This window comes from Peromyscus maniculatus, chromosome 21 (genome assembly GCF_049852395.1).
Source record: "Peromyscus maniculatus bairdii isolate BWxNUB_F1_BW_parent chromosome 21, HU_Pman_BW_mat_3.1, whole genome shotgun sequence".
NCBI lineage: Eukaryota > Metazoa > Chordata > Mammalia > Rodentia > Cricetidae > Peromyscus > Peromyscus maniculatus.
Genome location: NC_134872.1, coordinates 53,139,689 through 53,167,405, shown reverse-complemented (window position 1 = coordinate 53,167,405; position 27,717 = coordinate 53,139,689). Strand labels below are relative to the sequence as shown.

The 27,717-nt window shown below is 38.4% G+C and overlaps 1 protein-coding gene across 1 annotated transcript in view; it reads left to right on the top strand.

The window, feature by feature from the left end:
* Positions 1-15,129, top strand: part of Ptchd4 (patched domain containing 4) — a 177,980-nt gene extending 162,851 nt beyond the window's left edge. Inside the window, exon 3 of the mRNA XM_006994449.4 lies at positions 9,319-15,129. Coding sequence (XP_006994511.1) covers positions 9,319-10,952 — 1,634 coding nt within the window. The 3' untranslated portion in view covers positions 10,953-15,129. The remainder of the gene's footprint in view (positions 1-9,318) is intronic.
* Positions 15,130-27,717: the final 12,588 nt, after the last annotated feature.

Here is a 27,717-nt window from a genome sequence, read left to right as displayed (position 1 = left end):
TGCTTCTATTTGTTTTCACTTAGAAAGAAGTGTCCACAACAATATCCTTTCGGACTTTCAGGACATCCAATACATACATATATAAACACAAGTCTGTTGTTTCCTTTCATCTCTCTCCTCAAATTATTCTCCCAGGTTCTCTTCTACTCAGCTCTAAGAGTCATCTGTTTCTTCTTCCATAAAATATTGCCCAAGGAAACGTCAGTCATTCAGTGTTGGCCCAAGTGTGTCACTTACATTGTCCCAATGTGCTTTTCAAAGATGTATTAGCCTAATTCAAGAAAATCATGGGCAAAGTTTGCCAGTATTAGCAAAATGTACTTTTGACATTGGGTTTATTAATAATTTGCTATATGAACAAACTGATCTCTGATGAAAGAAAAATAATCACAATTTCCTGCACACATATACACACACACATTGTCTTAGTTTTGTTTCTCGTTGCTGTGATAAACACTCTGACAAAAGCAACTTTAAGAACAAAGAAGGTTATTGGTCTACCATTCCAAGTCACAGTTCATCATTGTGGGGAAGTCAAGGCAGGAGCTGAAAGATGTTAGTTATGTTACAGCCACAGTCAAGAGTGGAGAGAGAATGAGTGCATGCTTGCTTGTGCTTACCTTGCTTTTTCCATTCATACTGCACAGGATCCCAAGCCCAAGGAATGCCACCACCCACAGCAGGCAGGTCCTCCTACCTCAATTAGCATAATGAAGACAATCCCTCACAGGCCAGTCTGGCCTAGAGATTTCCTGCTTGAGACACTCTCTCTCTCTCTCTCTCTCTCTCTCTCTCTCTCTCTCTCTCTCTCTCTCTCTCTCTCTCTCTCTCACACACACACACACACACACACACACACACATACACACTGCACTACTTGTGTTTTCTAATTAGTCAGGACCTACATTGAAGTTGTTCCTAATTATCTATAGCCTTAGGTAAAGATGACAATTTTAAATAGGACAGGAAGACAGACCTACTACTACTCAGGACTGGAGTAGCAGAAAGAAATAGTCCAAGTTCAGACCATCATGTAATAAGGCAAGTCATACATTTTATTCATATATCTTCATCTGAGATTATAGTGACCTGGCCTTGGGTAATGTTCAAAGTTTGAAGACTTTCAGGTAGAACATTAAGAAATAAGACATGATTACATAAACAGAAGAGGAGGTTGCAACTTCTTTTAAGTATGCAGATGATTAAGAAATGTAGCACAGATAATATGTTATATAAACTGAACAAGCAGGACCCATAAGAAGGTGATCACTAAACTTTGCAAGGCAAAATGGTTCTTCAGGTTCCTGCTTTGCAGAGGAGATTTCCAAATATTCTACAGGACACAGGGAAAAGTGACTAAAAAACTTTAGGCCTATTGGCTGAAGATGGATGTCCCAATGTTACAAGAGAACTTTGGATGACTGTCCAGGCAAGCAGCTGTCTCTGTCATTTCCAGAATTTTGGAAATTGCTCACAATACATTCCTGTTCACTTAGGTAATATTATATCCTTCTGAGGTCTTTGATGTAGTTGAAAACTACATAGTTATAATTTTCCTTGGTAATGATAAGAGATAAATTAGATATGAAACTTTAGACTCACATATATAAGATAAATAGAATATTTTCTTTGAATTTTTCAAATATAAATAGACAAGATATTATAACTGTAATTCTTGCTTGATAACTGTTTTGTTATATGTAATTTTACTAGGTTAAAGTTAAAACCTTCCTTTCTGATTAGACATAAAGGGAGAAGTTGCTGTGGGATGTCTTTCTGTATGCTGTGAATATGTGTTGGTCTGATTGGTTGATAAATAAAGCTGCACTGGCCTATGGCAGGGCAGGATGGAGCCAGGTGGTAAAATCTGAGAGAGATAGGAGGAAAAGAAAGGAAAGGCAGGGAGACCCCAGTCTGCCACCCAAGGAACAACATACCAGCAGACCAGTAAGCCATGGAACATGCAGCAAAATATAGATTAATAGAAATGGGTTAATTTAAGTTATAAGAGTTAGCTAGCAAGAAGCCTGTCATATGCCATGCAATTTGCAATTAAAAAAGAAAAGAAAAGAAATGTAGCACAAGAGTAGGGACTAATTAAAACCAACAAACAAACACACGAGGGTTTAAAAAAACAAGAAAATAAAGCAAACAAACAAACAGAAGAGAATAGGCTGCCCATGGTTATCAAACTTGCTAGACAGAGCAACACGTCAAGGAGAATAAATATGTGGATGGGTGAATAGGTTACAGATATATTGATGTAAAAAATAGATAGAATAAATAATTATGAGACTGAAATAAATGCTTAAAATTGTTAATAGAAGCTTTCTGTTTTGTAGGATATAAAATACATTATAAACAATTATTGTATCTTTTACAATTTTTCACTGGAAATGTATCCTCTTTTGTGATCTGGAAAGGGTGATTAATTAAGCAAGCATGTGTGTAAGTAATTTGCTTTTCTTTCAATTAAGCCAATAATTCTCAATTAAGGGCAGTTTTGTTCCTAGAGAGTATATATCAATGTCTGAAGAAATATTTTATTAGTATGACTGTGGATATACTATTGAGATCAAGTAGATAGAGGACAGGAATAAAACTAGACTTTCTACAGTGTACCTGACACTCCCCACAGTAAAGAATTAGGCAGACAAAGATGCTAATTGTTTCAAGATTGGTAAATCCTGACATTAAACAAACAAAACATTTACCAAATGCTCATTTCTCCATGTAATGAGTTCTACTTATATTATTTAATAATCCTTTGGGAATTTAATAAAATGTGTTTTGATCATATTCATTCTCATTTCCTCAAATCTTCCCATATTCACACCCCCTTTCCTTACCACCCAACTTTGTGTCCTTTTTTTTCTCTCATGATGGCCAATGTGTGCTACTGTATGGTGCTCCTTTGGAGCACAGTCAACTCACCAAGGGCTATACTCTTAGGGAAAACTGATCCTCCTCTTCTAGCACCCAGCAATTGGCAGTAGCTCCTCAGGTAGGGGCAGAAATGCATGCCCAGCTTGCCTCACCGCTCTGGGACTTGGTGTGGCTTGGGCTTGCACAGGTCTTGTGCATGCTATTACATCTGCTATGAGCTCATATGTGCAGTTCATATCTGCCTGTTGTAGCACAAATCTTAAAAGATCTTATTAATAAAATCAAACCTGGAGTCAGGTATTGGGGTGAATGCTGGAAGATCAGAGAATTAGAACAAGCCATAGCTTCCTCACCTCGAAATTCCTCGGCTGATCCTGTTTCCTCAGACTGGAAGCCTCTGTGTTCTTATCCAAATGAACCTCAGGTTAACTGCTTCTCAAAAGCCTGAAAGCTTAACCAATTCTAGTTCCTCATCCTCAAGCCTTAAATACCTTTCTGCGTTCTGCCATCACTTCCTGGGATTAAAGGTTCTTGTTACCACGCCTAGCTGTCTCCAGTGTGGCTCTGAACTCACAGAGATCCAGACAGATCTCTGCCTCTGGAATGCTAGGATTAAAGGTGTGTGTGCCACTATTTTCTGGCCTCTATATCTAGTGGCTGTTCTGTTCTCTGACCCCAGATAGGTTTATTGGGGTACACAATTTTGGGGAACATAATATCACCACAGCCTGTTGATTTAAAGAATTTATTTTTAAACATAAAAATTGAATGAGTTCTTGAATTGTCATAAAAGTAATGCACACACACTCACACACACACACACACACACACACACACACACACACACACACATGCCTCTGTGATAATATATACTGTATGCATTTAAGTTATATATCCAAGGGCTTAGTGTATTCAGGCTGTTTCTACTTATTATATTTTCTCAAGGATTTATGGTATGAATAGTATCTACCCTTAAATCACTTTGACCTATTCTCATCTTGATTATGTTCCTGCATCTTTATTTTTTACAGAAATATTAACAGTTTGATTATAGTGACACTATTTTTTGCATGTATATATTCCTACTTTTAAAGCAGTTGTATTAGAAACTGTGATCTCCTCTTATCAGGACCATGCAAGTCAAAATGGCCTGAGCTGACTGACATGTAGAGAAAAGTTTTCTTCTTTGCCTTTACATCTTGTGTGTTGACTTATTTAAAAGCCCTAGGTAGATGTATATTGGTTTGTATAGTGTTAAACATTATGCAGCTCTTCTGGATAGAATTGATACTGATATATATATATATATATATATATATATATATATATATATATATATATATATATGCTGTGAGATAGCATTCTGTATGCTGTGAATGTGTGTTGCTCTGATTGGTTGATAAATAAAAGGGTGATTGGCCAGTAGCCAGGCAGGAAGTATAGGCAGGGCAAGCAGATGAGGAGAATTCTGGGAAGAGGAAGGCAAGATGACAAAGCACAACTGAGAAAAGGTACCAAGCCACATGGCTAAATATAAATAAGAATGATGGGTTAATTTAAGTGTAAGAGCTAGTCAGCCTCCATCAGTCACTGGACAAAGGCTCTATAATGTCAGCTAGATTATTTGCTAGGCTGGTCACTAGAGTAGACTGGTCCAGGCACCCTCTGAACCACTGCCAGCACTCCAAGGTGGGGTCAAACTTGTGGATTCCTGAGAGCCTCCCCAGGTACTCTGCCTCTTCCTATTCCCATGATGTCTTCATCTATCATGGTATCTTCCTCCCTGCCCTCCCACTCTGTCCATGTTCCAGCTTGACCCTCCCATTTCCCTGTGTTCTCATCCCCCACTCCTCACCCTCTGCCACCCCCACACACCCAGTCCACTCATGTAGATCTCATCCACTTCTCTTTCACAGGGTCATCCATGTGTCCCCCCTAGGGTCTTTCCCTGTTAGCTAGCCTCTCTGGAGTTGTGGGTTGCAGTCTGGCCATCCCTTCCCTCACATTTAGTATCCACTTATGAGTGAGTACATATTATGTTTGTCCTACTGAGTCTGGGTTACCTCACTCAAGATGATATTTTGTCCAGTAACTGATAGAGGCAGATGCAGAGATCCATGGGCAGGTACCAGGCTGAGCTCCGGGAATCCAATTGATGAGAGATGAGAGAGGTGAGGGACGTGGAGGTCATGATGGGAGGATGGGCAGAGATGACCGGCCACACTAGTGGAAGCCCATGAACTGTGGACTGGTGGCTGTGGAGCCCCCATGGGACTGGACTATTCCCTCTGGATACAGAAGATGGTTGTTTGGCTCAAACTGTTTTGGGGGCACCCAGGCAGAGGGATCGGGATCTGTTCCAGGTCTATGGGCAGGCTTCTGGAACCCAGGGCCTGTGGTGTGACACCTTGCACAGCCTTGGTGCAGTGGGAAGGGGCTTGGACCTGCCGAGGCTCAGTGTGCTGGGCTCTGCTGACTCCCCATGGGAGACCTCCATTTGGGGCATGTGGGGATGTGGGGTGGCTTGGGAAAGAGGGCTGGGGGGTGGGAGGAGGGAGGAGGGGGTATCTGTGGATAGTATGTGGAGGGAGTAGAAAATTTCTTAATAAAGAAAAATGAAAAAAAGGGGGAAAAGAGCTAGTCAATAATAAGCCTAAGCTAATGGCCAAGCAGTTATAAATAATATAAGCCTCTTTGTGTTTACTTAGAGGACATGGTGAGAGATATTGTCCTGACTGCCAGCCAGCCAGGACACAGGAAAACTTCCAACTATATATACCTGATATTTATTTATTATTTATTATAATATGATAACTAGTTTATTATAAAAAATATGTTTGAGAGCTTATTTATAGTCAAGAATTCAGAAGTAAATGGGCTGGAGATGTAACTCAGTGGGTAGAATGCCTACCTAACATGCACAAAGACCTGAGTTTGATCTTAGCGGTTCATGTGATGAGTTACAGCACTAGAGAAGTAGGAAAAAAGAGGCTTGGAGTTCACAGTAATCCTGGCTATACAGAAAATTCTGTCAGGCCTTTGCTACATGAGATCCTGTCTCAAAAACAGAAGATGTTAGTGGGTATGTTCTAGATGTCTTTAGTGGTCTAATATATTCTGCATAAAAATAATATTTTCCAGAACAAAGTATGCAATTCATTTCCTAACTTGGAAGACTACACACCCTAACCAGAATAGAATTTATCCTGAGAAATTTTCGTTCCATAGCTAATTGGCTTGAGGTTGAGAACTTAAATAAATGAATAATTATTTAGATACAATTTTAGGAAGCATTAAAATGTCAGTATAGCTGGGATCATCCAATATGGTTTTGTGACAAAGAGGACTGAGCTGACCTTGAACAGACAAATGAGCACAAGAAGCAATGAGGGACACAGAAAACAGGATGAACAAAACTGAGAAGGTAAGGCTTGTCACAGCCATATTCATGAAGTCATAAACAAACAGCCATGGCTGGGGCAGGCTATGAATTTGAGCTGCTAAGAAGTCACCAAACTGTGTGATAATCCTAAGAGTGAGTATCATGGAAAAGCCCTATGAAATATCTACACTATCCCTAAGAATAAGATAAAACCTGCCATGCCCAGAGATTACATTTTTACGCTCAATGAATATGTAAACCTAACAGACCCATCATCCTTGTCCCACGCACAAAGACTTTTGTACTACATAAAGCAAAAACCTGCCCTACATAGGCCAGCTAATGCTCCATTAAAATGACCATTAACAAAGGCAAGCCAAATTTAGTCTTAAGCAGCATGTGGCTTTTCCATCCCCAGTGACTACAAAGAAAACTAATGCCCTCATTTCCAAAGAGAGTTGCTATAATTAAAGTCTTATTTCAATGACCCTAACCACTATCATAATAGATTCTGCTGTCAAAAGAGTAAGAGAGAAAGAATTCCTCTTGGTCAATGAGTCTTACGGAAGATACAAATGAACACTCATTGTTGCTTGTTTCATCAATATTTTTTTCAACACCAGTGTTCACCTTATAATTATACATGGGAAGTAATAAATAATTGCTTCCACAAATATTTGTAATCCTGCCTTTTACCCATCTACAGTTTCATAACCCTCTCTGCTTGTTAGGATAACGTCTTTCCTGACAGGAGACTCAGAAAAGACACCAGAGGTTTTATATTTGAGGTAAGAACTCTACTGCTTAATTCCCTTTAGTGGTTACCAATTATTAATAACAGCTCCCCAAAGAGCTGATATGCTTTAAAAGTCAAAGAATAACATCATATATACTTAAATTTATACATACTATCATTAAATAAATTTATGAAACATGACTCATTAGTTATCCATTAAAAAAGACTATAAATGTTCACTCTCCCGCAAAGCATCACTGTTCTTGGAAGAGATTCAGTCATATCTAACAAACTCACAACTGGTCTCGAGAGGTAGCTCATGGTTCTCCTAGGTGACTCCACAGTGCTGGACAGGGTAAGACACCTTTTGGTTTTACAATTGGCTTCTTGGGTGATTTCCAGTTACACTGAATTGTAGAGCACAGTGTCAGTGTCATATGAATACCACAGCTGAAAAACACTCTGGATAATAAGTCTGAAATAAAAGGAAGGAAATGAATGTGGGGGGAATCAAGTCACAAAGTCTACCACCAAGACAAACCCAGAGGACTTGTGCTGAGACTGTAGCAATCGCAATGTCTTAGCTAAAGCACTGCTCACTGAATCATGTTTGGAGCTCTTAATTAACTCCGACATCTACCTAACATGCAAGGTTCATCATGCAGGTTTTTGTGAACTGGGTCATTCTGTGTTCTTCAAGGTCATCATTGTCTAAGGCATTTCCTGGAGAACAACCCAAGCACAGCTTGTGTCAGCTCCCAGGAATGGTTCATGTTTGGGATTGCTATGCCTACAATGGGAAGAATAATCTATGAAGATTTCCACCCATGCAGAAAGTAACCAATGCATATATTCTGGGTGATGATTGATAGATTCAAGGAAGTGGAGGAAAAGGGGAAATTACAATTATAGTCTAATACCTTTTCTTTCACAGCTGCTTTCTTCTTTTGCTAGTAAAAAAGTAATTCATTCTTAAAACCTCTCAGTTTCTTAAAAGTAACTGGACAGAGCCCAGAGCAGATACCAGATTTACAAGTAATATTTGTTAACTAAATCCTTTGCCTGTTCATTCTTATATACAATATATATGAGGGTGCCCAGAAATTGGTTAGAAAGAAGTATTCTTCATCCACAGAGAGGAAACAAAGGTGCTTGTTCAGTCACCATGTAAATAAAAGCTTCTAAGGGGCTCAAAAGAAACATTTGTGGTGATCTCTAGGCCTGGGAGTCTTTTATGTGACCTAGGGAACTGTTTTTCAGTTGCATCTAGTGTTAATTAATAAAAATTCTAGGACTGGAAAGATGACTATGTGATTAAGAGCACATAATACTCTCAAAAGAAGACCTGGATTTGCAGAAGACCCACATGATATGGCTCACAACAACCTGTAACTCTAGTTCCAGGGCATATTGTGCCTCTGTTCACCACAAACACACATACACACACATAAATTTTTTTTTATTTAATTTACATTTAAATTCATAGAAGGAGTCTGGCAAGAAGGTTCAGTGGTTGAAGTGCCTGATGCTCAAGCAAGAGAACCAGAGTTCTGATCAGGTCCTCAGAACCTATTTAAATGTTAGGTGGTCATGGCAACTCATCTATGATCTGGCATTGGAAGGTGGAGACTGGCTCCCTAGGATGACATGCCTCATTGATGAGCTCTCGGCTTCATTAAGAGATTCTACCTCAAAAAAATGAGGTTGGAGAACTATCAAAGAGAAATCTTGACATCATCTGTAAGACTGAACATACACCAGCACATATATGAGCATGCACCTGTAAACACACATGCACTCATAAGAGAAAAAATGACAAAAAAAGCCTATATGAATGGATGATGAGCATATTATCACCACTATTTTTAAAAAGTATTCATTCAAATGTTTAATATCATCTTGTAATTCTATAAATCAGCACATAAATCCATTTGAAGGGACTGTGGATGAGTTATCCAAGCATGTGCATTGATATTAAAGATTCAGGTGACAGCCTCTGCTCTTGACAACTTAAGACAACTGAGCATTCAGGGAGAAAATACCGTGTGGATACAGCAGTGTGTCTACAACTTACAGGGAAATAGAATAGATAGTGAATGTTTTATTTTGCCCAGAATAGCAATAAATTCAGTCTTTGCTCAAGTGTAAACATCGACCAAATATTTCCTTGGAGTTGCTAATAAGAAAAAAAAACAAAAAAACACTACTTCGAAGAATAGAGTACGTTCATTTAGTATCAATAATCTATATGAAATCTACTTGAACCATAGGTGGAAATAAAAACAACTATTCTTTTTCTTTCTTTTAACATTAGGTCATGGAACTAAAGGAGTATTTGAGCTTCTGTCTGGATGGCGGAGAACCAAAGAGAATTTACCCTTCAAAGACAGGGTAGCAGACGCCTATTCGGATGTGATGGTCACCTACACCATGACCAGCTCCCTGTACTTCATCACTTTTGGTATGGGGGCCAGCCCCTTCACAAACATAGAGGCAGTGAAGATCTTCTGTCAGAATATGTGTGTCTCTATTCTGTTGAACTACTTCTACATTTTCTCTTTCTTTGGCTCTTGCTTGGTCTTTGCTGGACAACTAGAGCAAAATCGATACCACAGCATCTTTTGCTGTAAGATCCCTTCTGCAGAATACTTGGACCGCAAACCTGTGTGGTTTCAGACAGTAATGAGTGACGGGCACCAACAGACATCCCATCATGAGACAAACCCTTACCAGCACCATTTCATTCAGCACTTCCTCCGAGAACATTACAATGAATGGATTACCAATATCTATGTGAAGCCATTTGTGGTCATCCTATATCTCATTTATGCCTCCTTCTCCTTCATGGGGTGCTTGCAGATCAGTGACGGAGCTAGCATCATCAACCTACTAGCCAGCAACTCCCCAAGTGTTTCCTATGCCATGGTTCAGCAAAAATATTTCAGCAACTATAGCCCCGTAATAGGATTCTATGTCTATGAACCCCTTGAGTACTGGAACAGCAGTGTCCAGGAGGATCTGCAGAGGCTCTGTAGTGGGTTCACTGCAGTGTCCTGGGTGGAGCAGTACTATCAGTTTCTGAAAGTCAGCAACATCAGTGCCAATAACAAGACTGACTTCATCAGTGTCCTACAAAGCTCGTTTTTAAAAAAGCCAGAATTCCAACATTTTCGGAATGATATCATTTTCTCTAAGGCGGGGGATGAAAACAACATCATTGCTTCTCGCTTGTATCTGGTGGCCAGGACTAGCAGGGACAAGCAGAAAGAAGTCATAGAAGTTCTGGACAAGTTGAGGCCCCTGTCTCTCTCAAAGAGCATCCGGTTCATTGTGTTTAACCCTTCCTTTGTTTTCACAGACCATTACAGTTTGTCAGTCACTGTGCCTGTTCTGATCGCAGGCTTTGGGGTTCTCCTGGTGTTAATCTTGACTTTCATCCTAGTGATCCATCCTCTGGGAAACTTCTGGCTCATTCTTAGTGTCACCTCAATTGAGCTGGGCGTTCTGGGCTTGATGACCTTGTGGAATGTCGACATGGATTGCATTTCTATCTTGTGCCTTATCTACACTTTAAATTTTGCCATTGACCACTGTGCACCACTGCTTTACACGTTTGTATTAGCAACCGAGCACACCAGAACACAATGTATAAAACGCTCCCTGCAAGAGCATGGGACAGCCATTTTGCAAAACATTACTTCTTTTCTTATTGGGTTGGTCCCCCTCCTATTTGTGCCTTCAAACCTGACCTTCACACTGTTCAAATGCTTGCTGCTGACCGGGGGTTGCACGCTTCTGCACTGTTTTGTTATCTTACCTGTGTTTCTAACCTTTTTTCCTCCTTCCAAAAAGCACCACAAGAAAAAGAAACGTGCCAAACGAAAGGAGAGAGAGGAAATCGAATGCATAGAAATCCAAGAGAACCCTGATCACGTCACCACAGTTTGAGGGTGGAGACTTTTCCTTTTCCAGTGTTGCACAACGATACAGGGCAAGTCAAGCTCAGACCTCAGCTGCTTGGGCTGGCCAGGGGTAACAAGGCAAGTCAGATCAAGAGTGTATATTATTCATGACATGTCCAAGGGTCTGCTTCCTGTGGGGGAGGGGGGCGAGGGACTGAAAGGAGGGAAAGTTCTTTGCAACCTTATTCTCCATGCGAGACGAATTTCCAGACACTGAATCTTAGAGCTTTTCCAAGGAATGGATGGATCATATGTTAAGACAGAAGGCTGAAAGAGCTAAGGATTCAAAAGAAATGCTTAGAAGAAATGGAGAAGAGAGGTGGTGGTCTCCAGATAGGGGGGAAGACATAGGAAATGTCTAAATTTCCATGTCACTTTTCATGCTTGTTTTTAGAACAGTCAAAGGAAACCTATGCACATGGGAAGTACATATTTAATCCTGTCTAAACCAAAGGACCACCCAATCCATTTTGTGTGTACATATAAGTATATAGACACTTACACTTGTCTCTAGTGTACATTGGTGTTTGGGTGAAGGAAGGTGTCCATTTGCAGCTAAGGCTGGCCTTTCTCTAGAAAGTCAAATCAGCTTTAGCCAAATATATAAGCTCACTAGGGGGAGATGCAAAATATATAAATGGCCACTTAAAATCAACTCAACTGTCTAGACAGCAAGAGTGTTTTCAACTGTGTGATTAAAAAAAATAAACAGAAATTTGAATCCATTGAATTCTACATGTCATGTTGTTGGTCATTGAGATTCTAACTTTGGGACGACTTTACAAAAACATTAAAAGGTATTTGAATCAGTCAGCATGTGGACAAACGTTTAAGACTTAAAATAGTTGAGATGGCTTATCATTAGCCTTTAACATTTCTGTGTATTTGGAAGGCCAGCATGGCTGCTCTTGGATATCTCACCCACCTGCAAATGAGCACTTTAAGCATATTGTCCTTGTATACATATGTAAGGGTACACAGTATATGTGTGAGAGAGAAAGGAAGAATGAGATGACATTCCACAGTTACACGTTCTTATTTTAGATGATGAAAGTACACGGCTATGGCAGATAGCAATTAACAGAGGAGAAAGAAAGTGCACGGGAAACTCAGAGAGTGAAATGGGCCAATGCTATTCATCATCCCAGCATCAAACAGTCCTTAGTCTAAGAAAAACTTGTCAACTCTATAGACTCTAGTATGTTCCTTGGAATAAATTTGGAGCATTAACCCAGGCCATGATCACTATGGCTGCAGCATCATTTTGTAGTTTCTTGCAGTTATCATTGTCTTGTTAACTAGAAAGTAAGCTCCTACAGCAAGCATAGCTCTCTGCAGGGGCCATACTAACCATGTGTAATTGCTGCTGGATTCTTTATATTTAAAAAAATGTACTGAAGTAATGTTTCCATTGAGTTAGTGTTTAAATCTGTACCCTAAGCAGGTACTCAGCCTGCTGGGTACTTACATGGACTAAGGCTGTTGTTATTCATGTTGGAGAAAGTTACTAGAAAATTCCTTTTCCCTGCCGTGTAGGGACCTAAAGAACAATTTATTTCCAGGTAGAATAAAACAAAAGCTCAACGATGATGCAGTCTGCTAACAACTCTTCCTCCCAAAGAAAGCTGATATTTTTCCACCCACGTGGGTTGTATAATTTAACTGCATTAATAATAATACCCTTAAAAGGCAAACTATTACTAGAACTCTTAGAAAATCCCATTCTTTTTACGGTGTTTGGAAATGATATTGATAGATTCGTGAAGCAAGAGCCCTGCTTTGGTAAACCATGCAGATTTTAAAATAGACATTTGTTAAATAAAATTTCAGTTTATGGAATGGCATTTGTTCTATTCTACCTTAAGACCACTGTGTTTCAATGTCTCCCTGACTGTGAGTGCAATAACTAGAATTAAGTAGGGAACATAACTGCCTATAGCCACATTTGATGTTTTCTCTGTATCTGTAAAGTCATGTCACAGTTAAGGCCAGCCTTTCATCTCATGAACTTCTGCACAAAGGAAAACTGGATTTCAAACAGTTGACCTCCAGGCCATGATCTTATATTTGAAGTTGAATTTTCTGAGCAGTCTTTGGAGTTGAAGAACAGAATTCCTCTTTTGCAGTTCCTCAACATTTATGAAGATTGCTATCATTTGCATCTGTTTGTAAAGACGGCCACTGAGACACTGAGGATTCCATGTCACTCCATTTCTGGCTGTATTCAATGATACTCCATTCTCCCACCTATTTTGTATTTAATGTTAACTTATTTGAGTTTTATAATTATGATAAATCATTTTAGAAGCAAAGACAAACAAACAAAATGATTGCCAAGCTAATTGGCAATCTTGCCAATTGCCAGATTTATGGGAGTACAGACACATATTCTGCCAAACCAATAATTTTAATCTCTCCCAATGCACTTGAATGGAAAAAGACTTGTTCATGTGTTAGATAATGTCTTTAAGGATCAAATGTGTAATATAAACAGGAATTTCTCATTGTCCAACTGGCTAGAGAGGTAGCATTTTAGAAGAAATGTTATCTTCTCCAGAACACCGTGATTTTCTCTAAGGAACTGTAGCAATAATTAACTGAAATGAAACTCCATGTTCTGGAAGAGTAATAGAATACCCAAAATGCCTTGACTTGGTCTTAGGAAGTAATTTGAGCCCAGAAAAATCTCACCAAGCATCATCCAAACCTTCCAATCTCACTGTGAAGCAGATATTTCCAAAAATTCCTTTACTGTATATCAAGATGCACCCTAAAATATGAGATTATGATTTGGAGGTAACCCTCCATTCTCAACCATTTCTGGTAGCTTGTATACTCCCCTCTCTAGTTTTTAAAGTTTATGCTCATTTTGTCCATTTGTGAAATATTGATGGCATTCAAGTTAGGAATTTAACTACTATCAAACAGTAGACCATTCAAACACTAGAAGTAATCAGTGAAAAATCTTTTAGATTTGTGGAATATTTTACTTTACTGCAGTGCAATTTTTCCTTAAAATGAGAGATTTTAAAAACTTGTGAACCCCACAGCTTTTCTTGTTTAAACTGGACTGTGTCCCCATTAGAATATAGTTTATGTTCTACTCTCCTCAAAGAGGAACTCACCTAAATTATCAGACAAGATTTATGTAAATGTTCCATGGGTTAACTTATATCATGTGTAAGTCTGTTGAAAGAATGTGTACTTATGCATTGCCCCGTGCGTTCTTGCGGTGATCACAAACCTCTTTGAAGGCCGTGCATGGATAGTCTATGATAGAGCTTGTCTTTCTCCCAATTGACTTCCATTTAATTTCCACAGAAATAAATTCACGTTTTATCTTATGTTGTGAAAGGAAAAATTGTGACACACAAAGCTCCTATGATGCTATAATAGCCATTCTTGTACGTTGAACTTGAGTGTAAGAGCTACGTCCATTCTGTAATTATTCATTGCACTTTACCATAACAAGCCAATCCTTCTAGACTAGAGCTGGGGATTAACTATCGCTATTCAGAATGTGTGTGTATTTTTATACATTGACTGTAAATATTGTCGTTACAGTCAGATATTTTTATAACCAAATAGTTATAAATGCATGGCACAATGCATGCATGATTACTAATAGTATGTAGATTATTAAAGATACTATTTTTAAGATTATTACACATTTTATTAAAATTTTCATATCCCCTATTGTAAATGTCTCATAGGGTTTTGGTCACAAAGGCCTAAAGTCCACAGAAAACTTCATACTAAGGGAAGCAATCAGAAAATTGCCTTCTCTTAGTGTCAACAGCGGCTGTATACAGTAAGATGGCCACTGGTTCTGGTCTCTTGGGTAAAGGATCAGGCAGAGTCTGCATTAGCTAGTAATTAAACATACTTACATGCTCTGGGTTTGCTAAGGTCAGAGTCAACCAGAAGCTATCACACCTTAAGAATGGACTTGTGATGTTGTCTCCTGGGACTGGAGAATTCTGTGAGTTACTCTTCCCAGAGGGAAGTCTATGTTCAACCAGTTTTGTTGCTGTTTTGCACAGTGTTCTGATAATTCTTTCAAAGGTGGCCCTGAAAGTTTTCACTTATTTCAAGGGAATTTCAAGATCACTTTCATTCTCTTAAAAAAAAAAAAAAGACAAAATTCTTGCTCTTCCTGTTACAAAACAAAAACAAACAAACAAACAAAAACAGTAACAAACAGTTATGACAAACTTTTACGGCATCAAATCAAAACATCTACAGCTCAGTTAGTATGCCCTTGAAATCTCCTCATCTCAAATGTAAACAGAACTCTGCATCATCTCTGTAGCAGGCACTTATGCCAGCCTTATTCCGCAATGATCTGCAGATACACTGCACATGAAATAATTACATTTTCTTTTGTAGCTTTTCTTTAGAAATGACTTCAGTGACGGTGACAAAAATTAAAGGCATTTTCATGACATTCAGCACACAGGTGCTGCATGTGAACGTAGTCATACTTCCATTTCTGTATCCAATGACCAATGTTCATCTGTGTCGTGTTGTAGACAGGAGAGCAAGAGGTAGTGCTCTGTGTTCCAAATGTTTTGGAATTCAGGTCGATGACATTTGGATGAAATTGGAAGGTACTGAAAGACAGACAAGGCTACCTCTAAGAAATCGAGAGAGGGTGGGGGTGCAGTAGGAAGCGTGACATCACTGAAGTCCTTACATACTAGACTTTATAGGTTAGAAAAAAGCACAGAGGATCAGATGGTGCCTCAAAACTAGAGCTTCTTAACTGCTAGCAAACCTAGCTATGTGCAACTACTTCCCACTTGAAGATCGTGCTCTTGTCTGGAGGATTCAGACACTGAGCCTGATTCTAGATTTCTAAGCATGACCAGGTATGTAGACCCTTTTGTGAATGAGAGCAAAGCTGAAGGACTCTGGAGAGAGACTTCAAATTTAACACCCAGGAAAGTATTCATTTTCCAGATGCTGTAATACATATAGTGATTTTGGCCATTTTTATGTATTTAATGAAGGCCTCTTCTATATTGTTGATAAAGAAGTCATTTGCTTTTCTTGTGAAATGGCAAACAATTCAAAGAAAGACTATATGGAACCAGTATTGCAGAGTATGTGGCTAATGTATTGACCACATCTTAGCTCTTCTGCACCCTTAGGTTGTCAAGATAATAGGAGCTTAGGCTACACAGGGAGCCATTGCCAGATAGGTATTTTTAATTCAACAAAATATTTACAAATAACATCATTGATAATTTTGCACTTTTATAAACTATTGGAATCCAGTCCCTACTATTTCACCCAGCTGAATTTTCCCTAAGAAAGCTGGCATAGGTCAAACTACTTTTGAAATTTCTAAAAATCGAAAAGAAAGTTGAGAACATGAAAGTAGGAATGATTCACAAGCTCTTGGTAATTCTTGCTCCATTTCTTGGGTTCCTGTTCATCCAAGCTGGAGCTGGTATTAGTCATTCGTAATTGTGTTCCACTTTACTGTGTGGCTCATGGCATGCCTGATATGGTTTCCTTCCCCCTTTGTTTTTACAGTTACTAAAGCGACTCCATTATCTCCAGGGCTCTCTCAAATGAGTGGAAAAATAAGAGTTTTAATTTTTTGGAAGATTTCATTGAAGAGTTTCCTGGAAAGTATTAGGAGTGACCACCATGGGTAAAAGATAAGTGGAGCTTATTACAAATGTGTCACTTTCCAGTCCTGAATAGATTTAGTCTGGATTCTTGGTAAAGATTTTCCACAGCACACTGTGAGAAGCATTACATTATCTAAATGTGAGAAGGGAGTAGAGTCTCCCACTGGAAATTGAAATCACTTCCACCATCAGAGCTGGTAGATTGCAATTACTAGCAGCCATAGTGAGAGACCTTGAAAAAGAAAAGAAGAAGCTTCTGTGGTCTTACAAGTCTGGTACAATCTAAAACATCTATGTCTATATAGATTCAGGATATCCAAGCATCTCCTCTCCTCTGACATGAAAGTCCATTACTGAAATATCCGACCTTCTGCTCACCAGTGTGAATATTGCAAGGTATCTGCAGAGCTTATGCAGCAAGCTTATCTTATGTTCCCATTAATTATGCATCTCCTTTCAGCAATGGACTTCCTTGCTCTTAAGTAGGAAATCTGTCACTGTTTGAAAAGGGCAGAGATCTCACTAAGCTACCTCACAGGGATACTTAAAGATAAAATGGCGTACAGCCTTTGACTAAATGGTAATATAATACATTTATTGCCCTTTCACTTTGTAAACTTGTACCAAGCTAGCTGCAAAATGAACACCCATGTGTGCAGCTTCACCTGTTCCTACAATTTGCTGTATGCATTCACCAATATGACATCACTTGGGGAAGCTGTTCAGTTATCTCTTCACGGACATCCCAGAGAATGAAAATTAATTCAGAAAGAGTATTACTTTAGAAAGAGTATTGCCTAGGAATAACTTTGAGACAGCAGCCTGTCAGCAAGATGAGTCACCAAATGCTCTGTGACTAGCTTCAAAGAGCAGCCCATGTGCTCTTCCTTTCAATGGACAGGAAAAATCAATCCGTGTCTTTAATAATGTTAAGCAAATATGAAACAATAAAGATACATTTACATCCTAAGGGTTTTTCCCCCAGTAGGAAACTACTGTTTTCACCCATCGGTTAGGATTCTGAAACACTGGCTGATGAAATCAGTGAGGAGAAAATTTCTAGGAAGGACCACCTCACCCTCAGACTTAAAAAAAAAAAAAAAAAAAAAAAAAAAAAACAGGCGTGAAAGTAGAAACTGAGTGTTTTATTTCTTTTCCTTTCCCAAAAGGTTCCCAATCCTGGCTCAGTAAGATGCTAGTCTCTACAACAAAATGAAGAAGAATGAAAACACACATGGAATTGTAGGGCTCCAGCATCTTACCAATACAAGCCACATAGTAAAATACCACTGCCAGTCAGCTTTGGCCATGAGAATGGATTTTTAATATTATATTCTTTTTACATATAGGTTCTCTGCATTCTTTTTGATAAAAAAAAAAAGCCTTATATATATATCACTCCCAAGTTCCAACGAATGGATTAAAGACACCTGTTCCAGAGTTCTGCACACAGGGCTCCACCCCTAAAGCTACCTTATTTACAGAAACTTGAAGGAAACAAACTTAATACCAAAAAAGTGTGACTTAATTTGTAGTTCAGTGTCAATATCTTCTCCAAAAATAGTGGACTGCTCAAATACACATCTTAGATCTTACTAAGATGACTTTAAAATGTCATTCCAGTGATTTCAATTTGCCCAAATTGTGTCAATGGTCAAAATTTATATGTATTTCCATTCTAGGCAAGCAAAATAAAATAATTTAAAAGTGAGGTTTTTGTAACTGTCATAGGAATAAATAAATGAGATTCTCTCTGTATTTTCACGTGTAAATGTACATTCAATAGCTGAATGAATCTCACACCTCGATGAACAGAAACTGTATTCTAAATATTCATTTCATTATTATTTTCAAATTTTGGATGTCTTGACTTCACAGTGTACATAGCATAAGCCGTGCATTTTAAATGCTTCGCTATATATAGACATATGTATGGTTTTATTTTTGCTGTTTTGTTTTGTGATGCTGGGTCTTGTTGTGTAAACCTAATTGGCCTTGGACTCAGAGATCCCCTACCTCTGTCTCCAGAGTACTGGGATTAAAAACATGGGCTACTACACCCAGGCAGGGGTTTAATCCCTATTGGAGATTTGTTTTCTTTGTTGTTTTTGCTTGCTTGTTAAATAATTTGAGATGGGGTCTTTCTATGCAGCTCTAGCTGACCTGGATCTCAGTGTGTATCCTAGTCCTGACCTAGAACTCATAATCCCCATGCCTCCCCCTCTCGCCAACCTCCCAGATGCTAGGATTACAGATGTGCACCATCACTCTTGGATTCTTTCATTCTCTGAATTTTTAAGAATATTTTTCTTGGGCTTGGAAAGATGATTTAGCAGTTAAGAGCACTGATCGCTTTTCCAAAGGACGAGGGTTCAATTTCCAGCACCCACATGGCAGTTCATAACTGTCTGTAATTCTAGTTCCACGGGATCTGACACCCTCACAGAAACATACATGCAGGCAAAATACCAATACATGTAAAATTAAAATAAAAAGAAAAAGACATAATATTATTTATTACAAATTATACTATAATGTACATCAGCCAGCCCTACATAGTTAAGATAATTCACCAACCAAAGCAAATTAACATGTCTTGGCAGTCTTATAAGACATTTTTATGAAACCCTAAGTCCATAAATATCTCTACAATATGTAAAGTAGGAAACTATTACCAAAAATAGCCTCAATTATTGTACTAATTTAAAATCTGAAGTAATGTGTAGTTGCCACAAATAAATTCTGCCCAAAATTTATTACATTATCTGAGCCAATTCTCTCTGAAATTTACTGCATCATAGTGAATTCCTGCCATGACAAAAGGTCTAAAAAAAGCTTTAATTCGTCATTTTTCTCACCACTCGAGAAAACCAACAATAACTAAGACAGCGACCCCCTAGGCAGCATGCAGGCTTAGAAAAGGAGACCTATTACACTCCAGAGCACACAGCTCCACATCTGGATGAAATTAAAGGCCTTCAGCAATCGCTCCCAAGTCCTTCAAATCAACAATTGTAAGGAATACATAGTTAGCCCACATGCATGAGAATCAAGTGCGCCCAATACAAAGTCATATTGAAACAAATTAAGAGCACACAGCCCACATCAAAGGGTATCGCTGTAGCCTTTGTCCTCAATAACAGCATTTTCAGAATTAGAGCCATGTGCCTTGGAATGTCTCATTTTGGGCAACTTCTCACAGTTTTTTAAAAACAAAGATGCTCTTGCTACTCTGAGGGAAACGTTTTTTAATTTATTCATTAGCTGTTTCCCATCTGGGATTTAATATTTTAATTTGTAATTAACTTTCTTTTCCTCTTTGGGTAAAATTATTTTTCTGTGTAACAACTAAAATGCTTTTCCTTTGGTTAAGAATAAGCATGACTTGCATGAAGTGAAGTCAGAATTTAGCAAAATATAAGATAGATATGTGAGCATGCTTGCAAGCACACAATTCAGAGAAAGTTTGCTCATTGATACTTTATGTGCATCAGGCAAAAATTCCCCTCATGGTTTAGTCTTAGAGGCTGCCACAACATGGGGTATTCCTCTTAGAGAACATTCAGTAATTATATATTCAATGATAAAGGTTTTTTTTAAAAGAATCCTGAAGCTTCTCACTTGTGATCTATGTGAAAAGTGAATTTTTTTTAGCCAAATCAACCTGTGAAGAACTATACCTAGAATATATTTTTATTTCTTGTTTTCTTGGAATATTCTCTCTTATATCCAGTTATACATAAATGAAGAACAATTTTATGTTGGTTCACATAGCCATTGCTGAGAAGCTGAAATGCTGCCCCCGAGAACTTTACCCAGTGTGATAGTTAAATATAATTTTTAAAAATTGTATCAGTACAAAAATTAAAACAAATGCAAAAGTTTTTAAATATGTGAAAAGAAAGATTTGGTTTGGTGTCTTCTTGTTAGTTTATTTTGGCATTTTGGGGGGAAAAAAGATTGGAAGAGATCAGAAAATTTTTGTCATATCTAAATCTCTAGGAGGTTTCAAGCTGTTCTTTACTCCTCATGGCCTAGATTTTATTTATGTCCTCTCTCAATGGCTTGGATCTTGTTCATTTACTCAGCAATTATTAGGGGTACCTGCACTGACATCTTAAAAAAGAATTCAGAAGAATACCAAGGTTAGCTCTCCCAACAGGGTGGCTAGAGGAAATTCCTTTATGTGATATTTAAGGAAACTGGAGAGGGAACCATGAACGTCTACACTAAGAGTCTAAATGTGGAACAAGAAGAGGGAGAAAAGGTGTTGGGGGTGAGGACTGGACACATGGTCCAGGCTAAGGCTCTGGCACCGCCTCACAGAGTGGGTACAGGTGCAACAGAATATATTGTGAGGATGCTGTAAATGCTTACCAGGACCTAAGGGGGTTATTTGCAGTGAGAAGTGCATTCATGAAGAAAAAACTTTTCTAAAAAACATTTCCAGGCTTAAAGTTATGTTCTTACACAAGTTAAACACAATAGTCTTCATTTCTTTACTTCTGTAGCTATTATTAAAGTCAGGTACTCAAACCTCAGCAACTTCACATAAGATTTTTGTTACTTAGTATGCAGTGGTGCCAAGAGCCAGTTTCTGGCAAGGGCTTGTGCATATGCCAGCCGCTACATGGTCATATCATATGCATCATGTGGCCCTCCAAGGGCAGCCCAGAAATATGGACCTGGATAAACTGGGTCCCAAAGCCTCCAGGAAAGGCAACTCAAGCATTCCACTTAATCATACAACAGAGTCCGGATTACTATCCTACTCTACAGATTGTTTCAAGGAAGAGTCCATTGTAACCGGCACTGCTTCTGGGGCCCAATGCCTCATCTTTTCAAGTGTGCCTGTGTAACAGTTGTCTGTACAGAGAAGTCCAGATACAAATGACATGAGAAATAACCACACAGCTTACCCCTCCACCTGCTCATCCTCTTCTACATGTAAAATTTAAGACAGCGAGTTGGTTAAAATGCTCCACATCATATTTATAATTTTATTACATTTGTTTGTTTGTTTTGTATGTAGGAGCACACTCATGTCACCCCATACATGTGGAGGTGAGAGGACAATTTTCAGGAGTAGGTTCTCTCCCTTCATCCTGTGCATCCCGAGAACTGAACTCAGGTCACCAGGCTTGGCTGTAAGCACCTTTATCATCTGAGTCATCTCACCAGCCCTCAATCACTTTTGTAAAATCACTTGCATATGATTCACTTTTACTTTTTCTTAAAATCATGGTGAAAAATAATATATGTGCATAATTTCTGTCTAGAAATAACTCATTTGAATATTAACAACTTCATTTTATATGGTCGAAGTATTAGTCATAATAATTGGTATTCCAAATAAAACAGCAACCCCAATTTTTTTTTTTGTTGCTGTAATAAAGGAAGTTATGAGGAGGACATTTTAACCTTTGAATCTGAAATAAGAATTTGCCAGTGGTGTCAGTTCGAGTTATAGATAAGGTATAGGGAGGCTATCTTTCAGAATGTTTGAAAAGGTCCTTTGCTCATAGAATTGGGGTAGACACTAAAACCACCAACCAAGTGGTCAGAGGAGATGGATGTCAGCAAAGCCACTCCAAGGGATTATTTGAATAATGCCTGAATTTAACCAGTCAGTGATTTGCAAAGTCTTCTGGTCATCAGTATGACCCAGAGAAATCTTTCAAAGTCCTGAGTGCCCTGACTGGATATCAGACAAGGAAGTCAGTAATTTGTAAGTCCCCTAGTAATCCCTTATGCAGCTGAATTTCAAAAACTAGTAGCTAGACCACAGGCCAAACATGCCAACCCAATAAACACTTACAAAGTGATTACACTAAGCAGAGAAATATTGTTAAGGTCCCAAACAAGGAATGATGGTACTGTATCTGTGAACCACCATTTAGGGTGCTGAGGCAGGATGATGGCAAATTTCTCAAAATCATTCTTGATAACATAGCCAGACCCTGTTATAAAAAAAAATTAACACAGCAAAATAATAGGGGAGGGGTATCCATTATTATAAGTCAGAAATTTAAATCCCAAAGGGCATATCCAAAGGTAAAGAGCTAATTCTAGCAGGGGCAAATCCAGAGACAGTACATTATTTTTACCATTAAAACCGGGAAACTTGCAGACTGGGTATCCCATGTGGCAGGAAGCCAACAAAGTCATGGGAGCCAAGGGCAGGCAGTGTCCCTGGATCTACAAACACAGTCTAGCTTCAGTGATCAGAAGAAGAGTGGAAAGTTGGGTATGAGAACCCATGAACATGGGACCAAAGATTTTATATTTAATTCTGTGGACTCGAGAATTCCTTATCAAAATTATTATTACCAGAGCCAATACGTACTAATATTATTCTTTGATGATATCAATTTAGACTGACTGGGTGATAAAAGACCTGGACCTAAGGACATAAGTTAGCAGAATATTGTGTCACAGTGGAAAAATGTAAAATTATTGGCCAGAAATAAGGATGTGATAGCTAGGAACTGAAGGAGAAAAATGAATGCAATACTGTGAGGGAAAAGCTTCCACCCACAATATAACATAGACATCAAAGGTTTATTTCTGTTGTCCAAAGCACCAGAATATGGTGTCACACAATTAAAAATTAGCCTCTGTACTATTTCGAATTAATAAAGTACCTTCAAATGTCTGTTCAAATCCGTGGTTTTGATAGGGTACTACTATAGGAGCCAATCATTCATATTTTGCATAATATCCTCACTGTAATATTCTAATTTTATTTTAATAATCATATTTCTGTGATTTGAGCATGCAAGTACCATGTTTTTATTTACAGAGCTCTTAAAACAAAATATCAGCCTAAAAAAACAAAAACAAAAAAATCAGGAAATCATTTATCTACATAGTGGTTGATCTGATCCTCTAACATATTTACACCAGGGGAAAATGGTTTACGTTATCAAAATTCTTTAACTACAATAAATAAAAGATGAGTCAAAAGAGGAAGAAGGGAAATATTAGAAAAATAAGTAAGTATATCTGATCTTTTATAAGAATGATAGACACTCAGGAACATGATATATTCTTATATGCATGTCTTGTAGCTAAGAAATCTGTACCATCTAGATTTGTCTGCAATGTTTACAATTGTAACAATTATGTTAACTTGATAAGCAAATGATTCTTAAAATGTTGTGTTTCAGGGAGGTTAGCATTGCAGGCTTAGATATAAGATCATTGGCTGTCCTGTGACCTGAGATTCGGTCATGAATCACCTCCTGTGGAAGATTTGTGTAAAGTATATGTCTTATTCCACCATGTAGATATTGTTTGTAACCATTAGCACTGATTAATGCTAGACACGTGTATATATAAAGTTGTTTTCACAACATATCCCTACACAAAGCAGTTGCATAATTCAATGGATGCCTCTATTTACTGCAACTCTTTTCCTGTCGATACCAGAAATGTCAAACAGTCTTCCTTTATAAGTACATGCTTTTCAACACAGCACTTCATCATCCGGAGTCATTCAGACACTCCTTGCACGCTCCTCAGAGAGCAAATGGATAGATGAGAACAGTGTGTGTAGGTGGCAGCTTAAGAACATAAACGCTTTGAGATTTACTGGCACCTTGCCACACAGTGTGGTGGCTGCAGGTTGGTCATCCGCCTACCTTTGTGCTGTACCCCTTGAGTCATAGCTTTCACCAGGTTGCCAAAATTACATAATTGTCCATTCACTCAATTACTCACCAAGCCTTGGACTCCATGAAAAATGTTAAATACCACTCATGTGCCAGGGTCTGAGAGTGAATGCAGAGAGGAGAAGAGCACAGATGCCCAGCAAGGATTGTAGAGTGGTGAGCTATTAGGCGAAGTAACTGTCCACAGCTAGCAGAAAGAAAGTGATGCCGGTGACGCACGAGCTCGAGCATGTGCCATGCCGCCTGGCTAACTGCTCGGACCTAAATGCTTGACCTCACCATCAGCTCTCCAATGCAGGAAGTCTGGGATAAGGCCTGAATTTTTTTCATGTCTAACAAGCTCCCAGTGGATGCTGAGGTGACTGGCCTGTGGAACCTACATTCACTTTTATGTCATAGATATAGACGTTTGAAAAGAACAGGAGTTTAACAAGGCATGTTGGTGATAAATCTAAAAGACCACACGGCCTAAGTGCTCCATGGATGACATTCCAGGCTGCAGAAAGGAGCCCCCATCACTTGAGACAGTACTTGCCACATCAAACTGATGATGAGATTCATCTGGGAAGCTGTTACTATCTCTGGGTATAAATCTAAGGAATCTGTGTTTGTAACAAATCTGGCAAGAAGTCTTCTCCTATTAGGAATAAAAATTACATACTTTGAACTAAGGCCTATAGCATGAAAGATGATCATTTCTACAGAAGTTCTGGTATAAAGGGTTTAACTGGAATGTGTAAGGTGTCCGATAATACACAGGACCTGACTTAAACCTAAAATAGGACAACAATGGATACTCTCGATACAGCAGATCCCATGCAATGCTCTCTGTTGCTTATAAGAAATGCATACCTAGCAATGTATCTGCTCTTTTAATTTGCTGAATCTGACAACTCTAAGGCCATGGTGTTTGTCAAATGGGCAGGAGGACACCAGAAAGAATAAAGAAGAAAGAACACTATTAGGCTTAATAGACCAAGTGTTATCTTCACATGGTATGGAAGAGACTGAACGCACAGTAGCTTCAGTGTAAAGGTCTTTTGATTGCATAAATCTTCCCAAGGTGCTGAAGTATCCAGAGCAATGTTATACGAAGTTTGCAAAGGTCAAACATTATTGTATCATTTTTTAATACAAAGAAACCACCTCTCAATTCAGTCCAGCTGACAGCCAATGCTAACCATCATAGACTCCAAGTACACACTCCAGGCTTAAATCATGCAATAAATCCCAGAGCATTTGAAAATCTTTCTGCCCCTGCTTCATCAAGAACTGCTACCAGAAACTTAAATGTCATTAATGCTGGCAAAGGGTAGCTTCCCCAGAAGCACTCTGGCACCACACCAGAAACATTCCATTTCTCAAATACATTTGACCATGGAGCATCTTAACACTACTACCCATGCATTTGGCAGACACTGAGTCATGCCTTGTTAGAAAAGCGTGTCCTTGTTGCCAGAGTATTGATATGAAAAGTGTGTCCTTGTTGCCAGAGTATTGACATGCCTTGTTAGAAAAGCATGTCCTTGTTGCCAGAGTATTGATAGGTATATATTAGAAAGCTGGAAAAGAAGGTATTCTCAGGTCAGGGTGAAAACCAGTTATTTCCTAAAGAACACTGATGCTTTGTAGATAACCACTTGCAGAATAGACTGCTTAAGGGGAAACAACTCATTGGCTTGAGTAATTGGAGAGTCTGGACCTCAACAAAGACAACTCAAATCTGACTTCCCCTTTCATTCCAGTAGAAGTTCAGGATGAGGAAAGTAACTAAATAGAAATCATGTTGGACCAGACCAAAAGGGATGTGAACAAAAGATTACCAAGTAACCAACTATATGAATGGATATTTTCATATTTCTGAAAAGTGTTATAGTTTCATTAAAATACGGTTGGGAAATCTTTGTTTTAACACACTTGGAGCAAGTTATTCCTTTGAGAACTTTAACAAATAGAAAAAGAGAATTGCCTACAAGAGAGAATTGTGTGTGTTGAAGATGGTTGTGACCAGTAAATGAATACTTTATTTAAACCTTCTAACAAAAGTGATGTTTTAGTTCTTAGGTCACCAAAGGTCAATGTGGACATACCAAAACAAGAAAGAATTGTAAATTTTGTATCAGGTGATATCAGAGCTCCCCTGCAAATGTTCCAGGTAGTATTCTGTTCATTTGCTATTGAAGCATTATAACTAAATACAGCTCTTGGTTGTTTTTAACACTGGGAGATCACAACCAAAGTTTAAGAAACAGAAAAACTATTAATTGGAAGAAACTGTTCATCAGTTGGAAATGAAGGAAATCACCTAAGATGAGGGAATAGAAAATGAAACAGGCTCCTGGATCATTCACTGGATCATTCATCCAAAAAAATGTTTGTTAAGTATCTGGAATGTGCCACAGTATCCCAAATTCTGTGTGGTAGGCAAAACAATATTCAAATAGTTCAGAGGGGTAAATTAGATCTTAGCAGAAGATCTATTTGCTTTAACTAAATGAAACATTTTCCAAAACCATCATATACCTGCTTTTAACCTAACCTAAAACCCACACAAACTTCCCAGTTAATATTTGTTTGCCATAGTAAATAGAAATTACTAGTTTTTTTCTGTTTGTTGGAAGCAAGTATCAACAAGGGCCAGAGGTATTTGAGCAAGATGTTGAGGTTAAAGGCAAGGATACCCTACCAACTAATTAGTGTATTAACAATGCAAAAATGATAAGTCACAAATTCACGTGTTTGAAATTAATATGCTTAGATATATCAGTTAATATGAATACAAAAAGTTTCTAAAAATTGCAACTTATCTCAAAAGAAGAAATACTAGCAAATAGAATAGTCCAGAAAGAATTGAGACCCAAATAAGGAGATTGGCAGATAATGCTATTGTGTGATAGCAACCTTGCAAAGAATGTGAAATGAAGTCCTCTTCTCATCTGTTGCCATTTCTGCTTAGCATGGCAATAACCAAGGGATGGTGGCTTAAAGAAACAAAACAATGTAACTAACCTGGGAAAATAGAACTCATAGAGGAATGGAGAAAATAATCTCCTGGCTTTTTAACCTGGTGTTTGTCTATTTGGCATTTACTACTGGAGGGATTATGAGATAGATCTCTGTAGACAGTGGCTGATGGGTGTCCACAGAGGTGAGGAGTGTAGAGGCACCAAGTGACAGGCTTTCTTCTTCATTGAGTTTCACGGTGGAGAACACTACCTTTGTGGGTTTGGGCGGGGAGGGGGGCTATGCTTTGCTAAAGAACTGATAGAGATGTACATAAAACTAATTCAAGTCTATAATCTTAAGATTTTGTCACAGAAGAAGCAACTAAATTTTGGGAACACAATTTTAATACAATTACCCACTTGGATACAACTCAAGCAAACTGTTTGAACCATCTAGTGGATGTTTAACCCTGTCATTTGTCTGTTTGGAT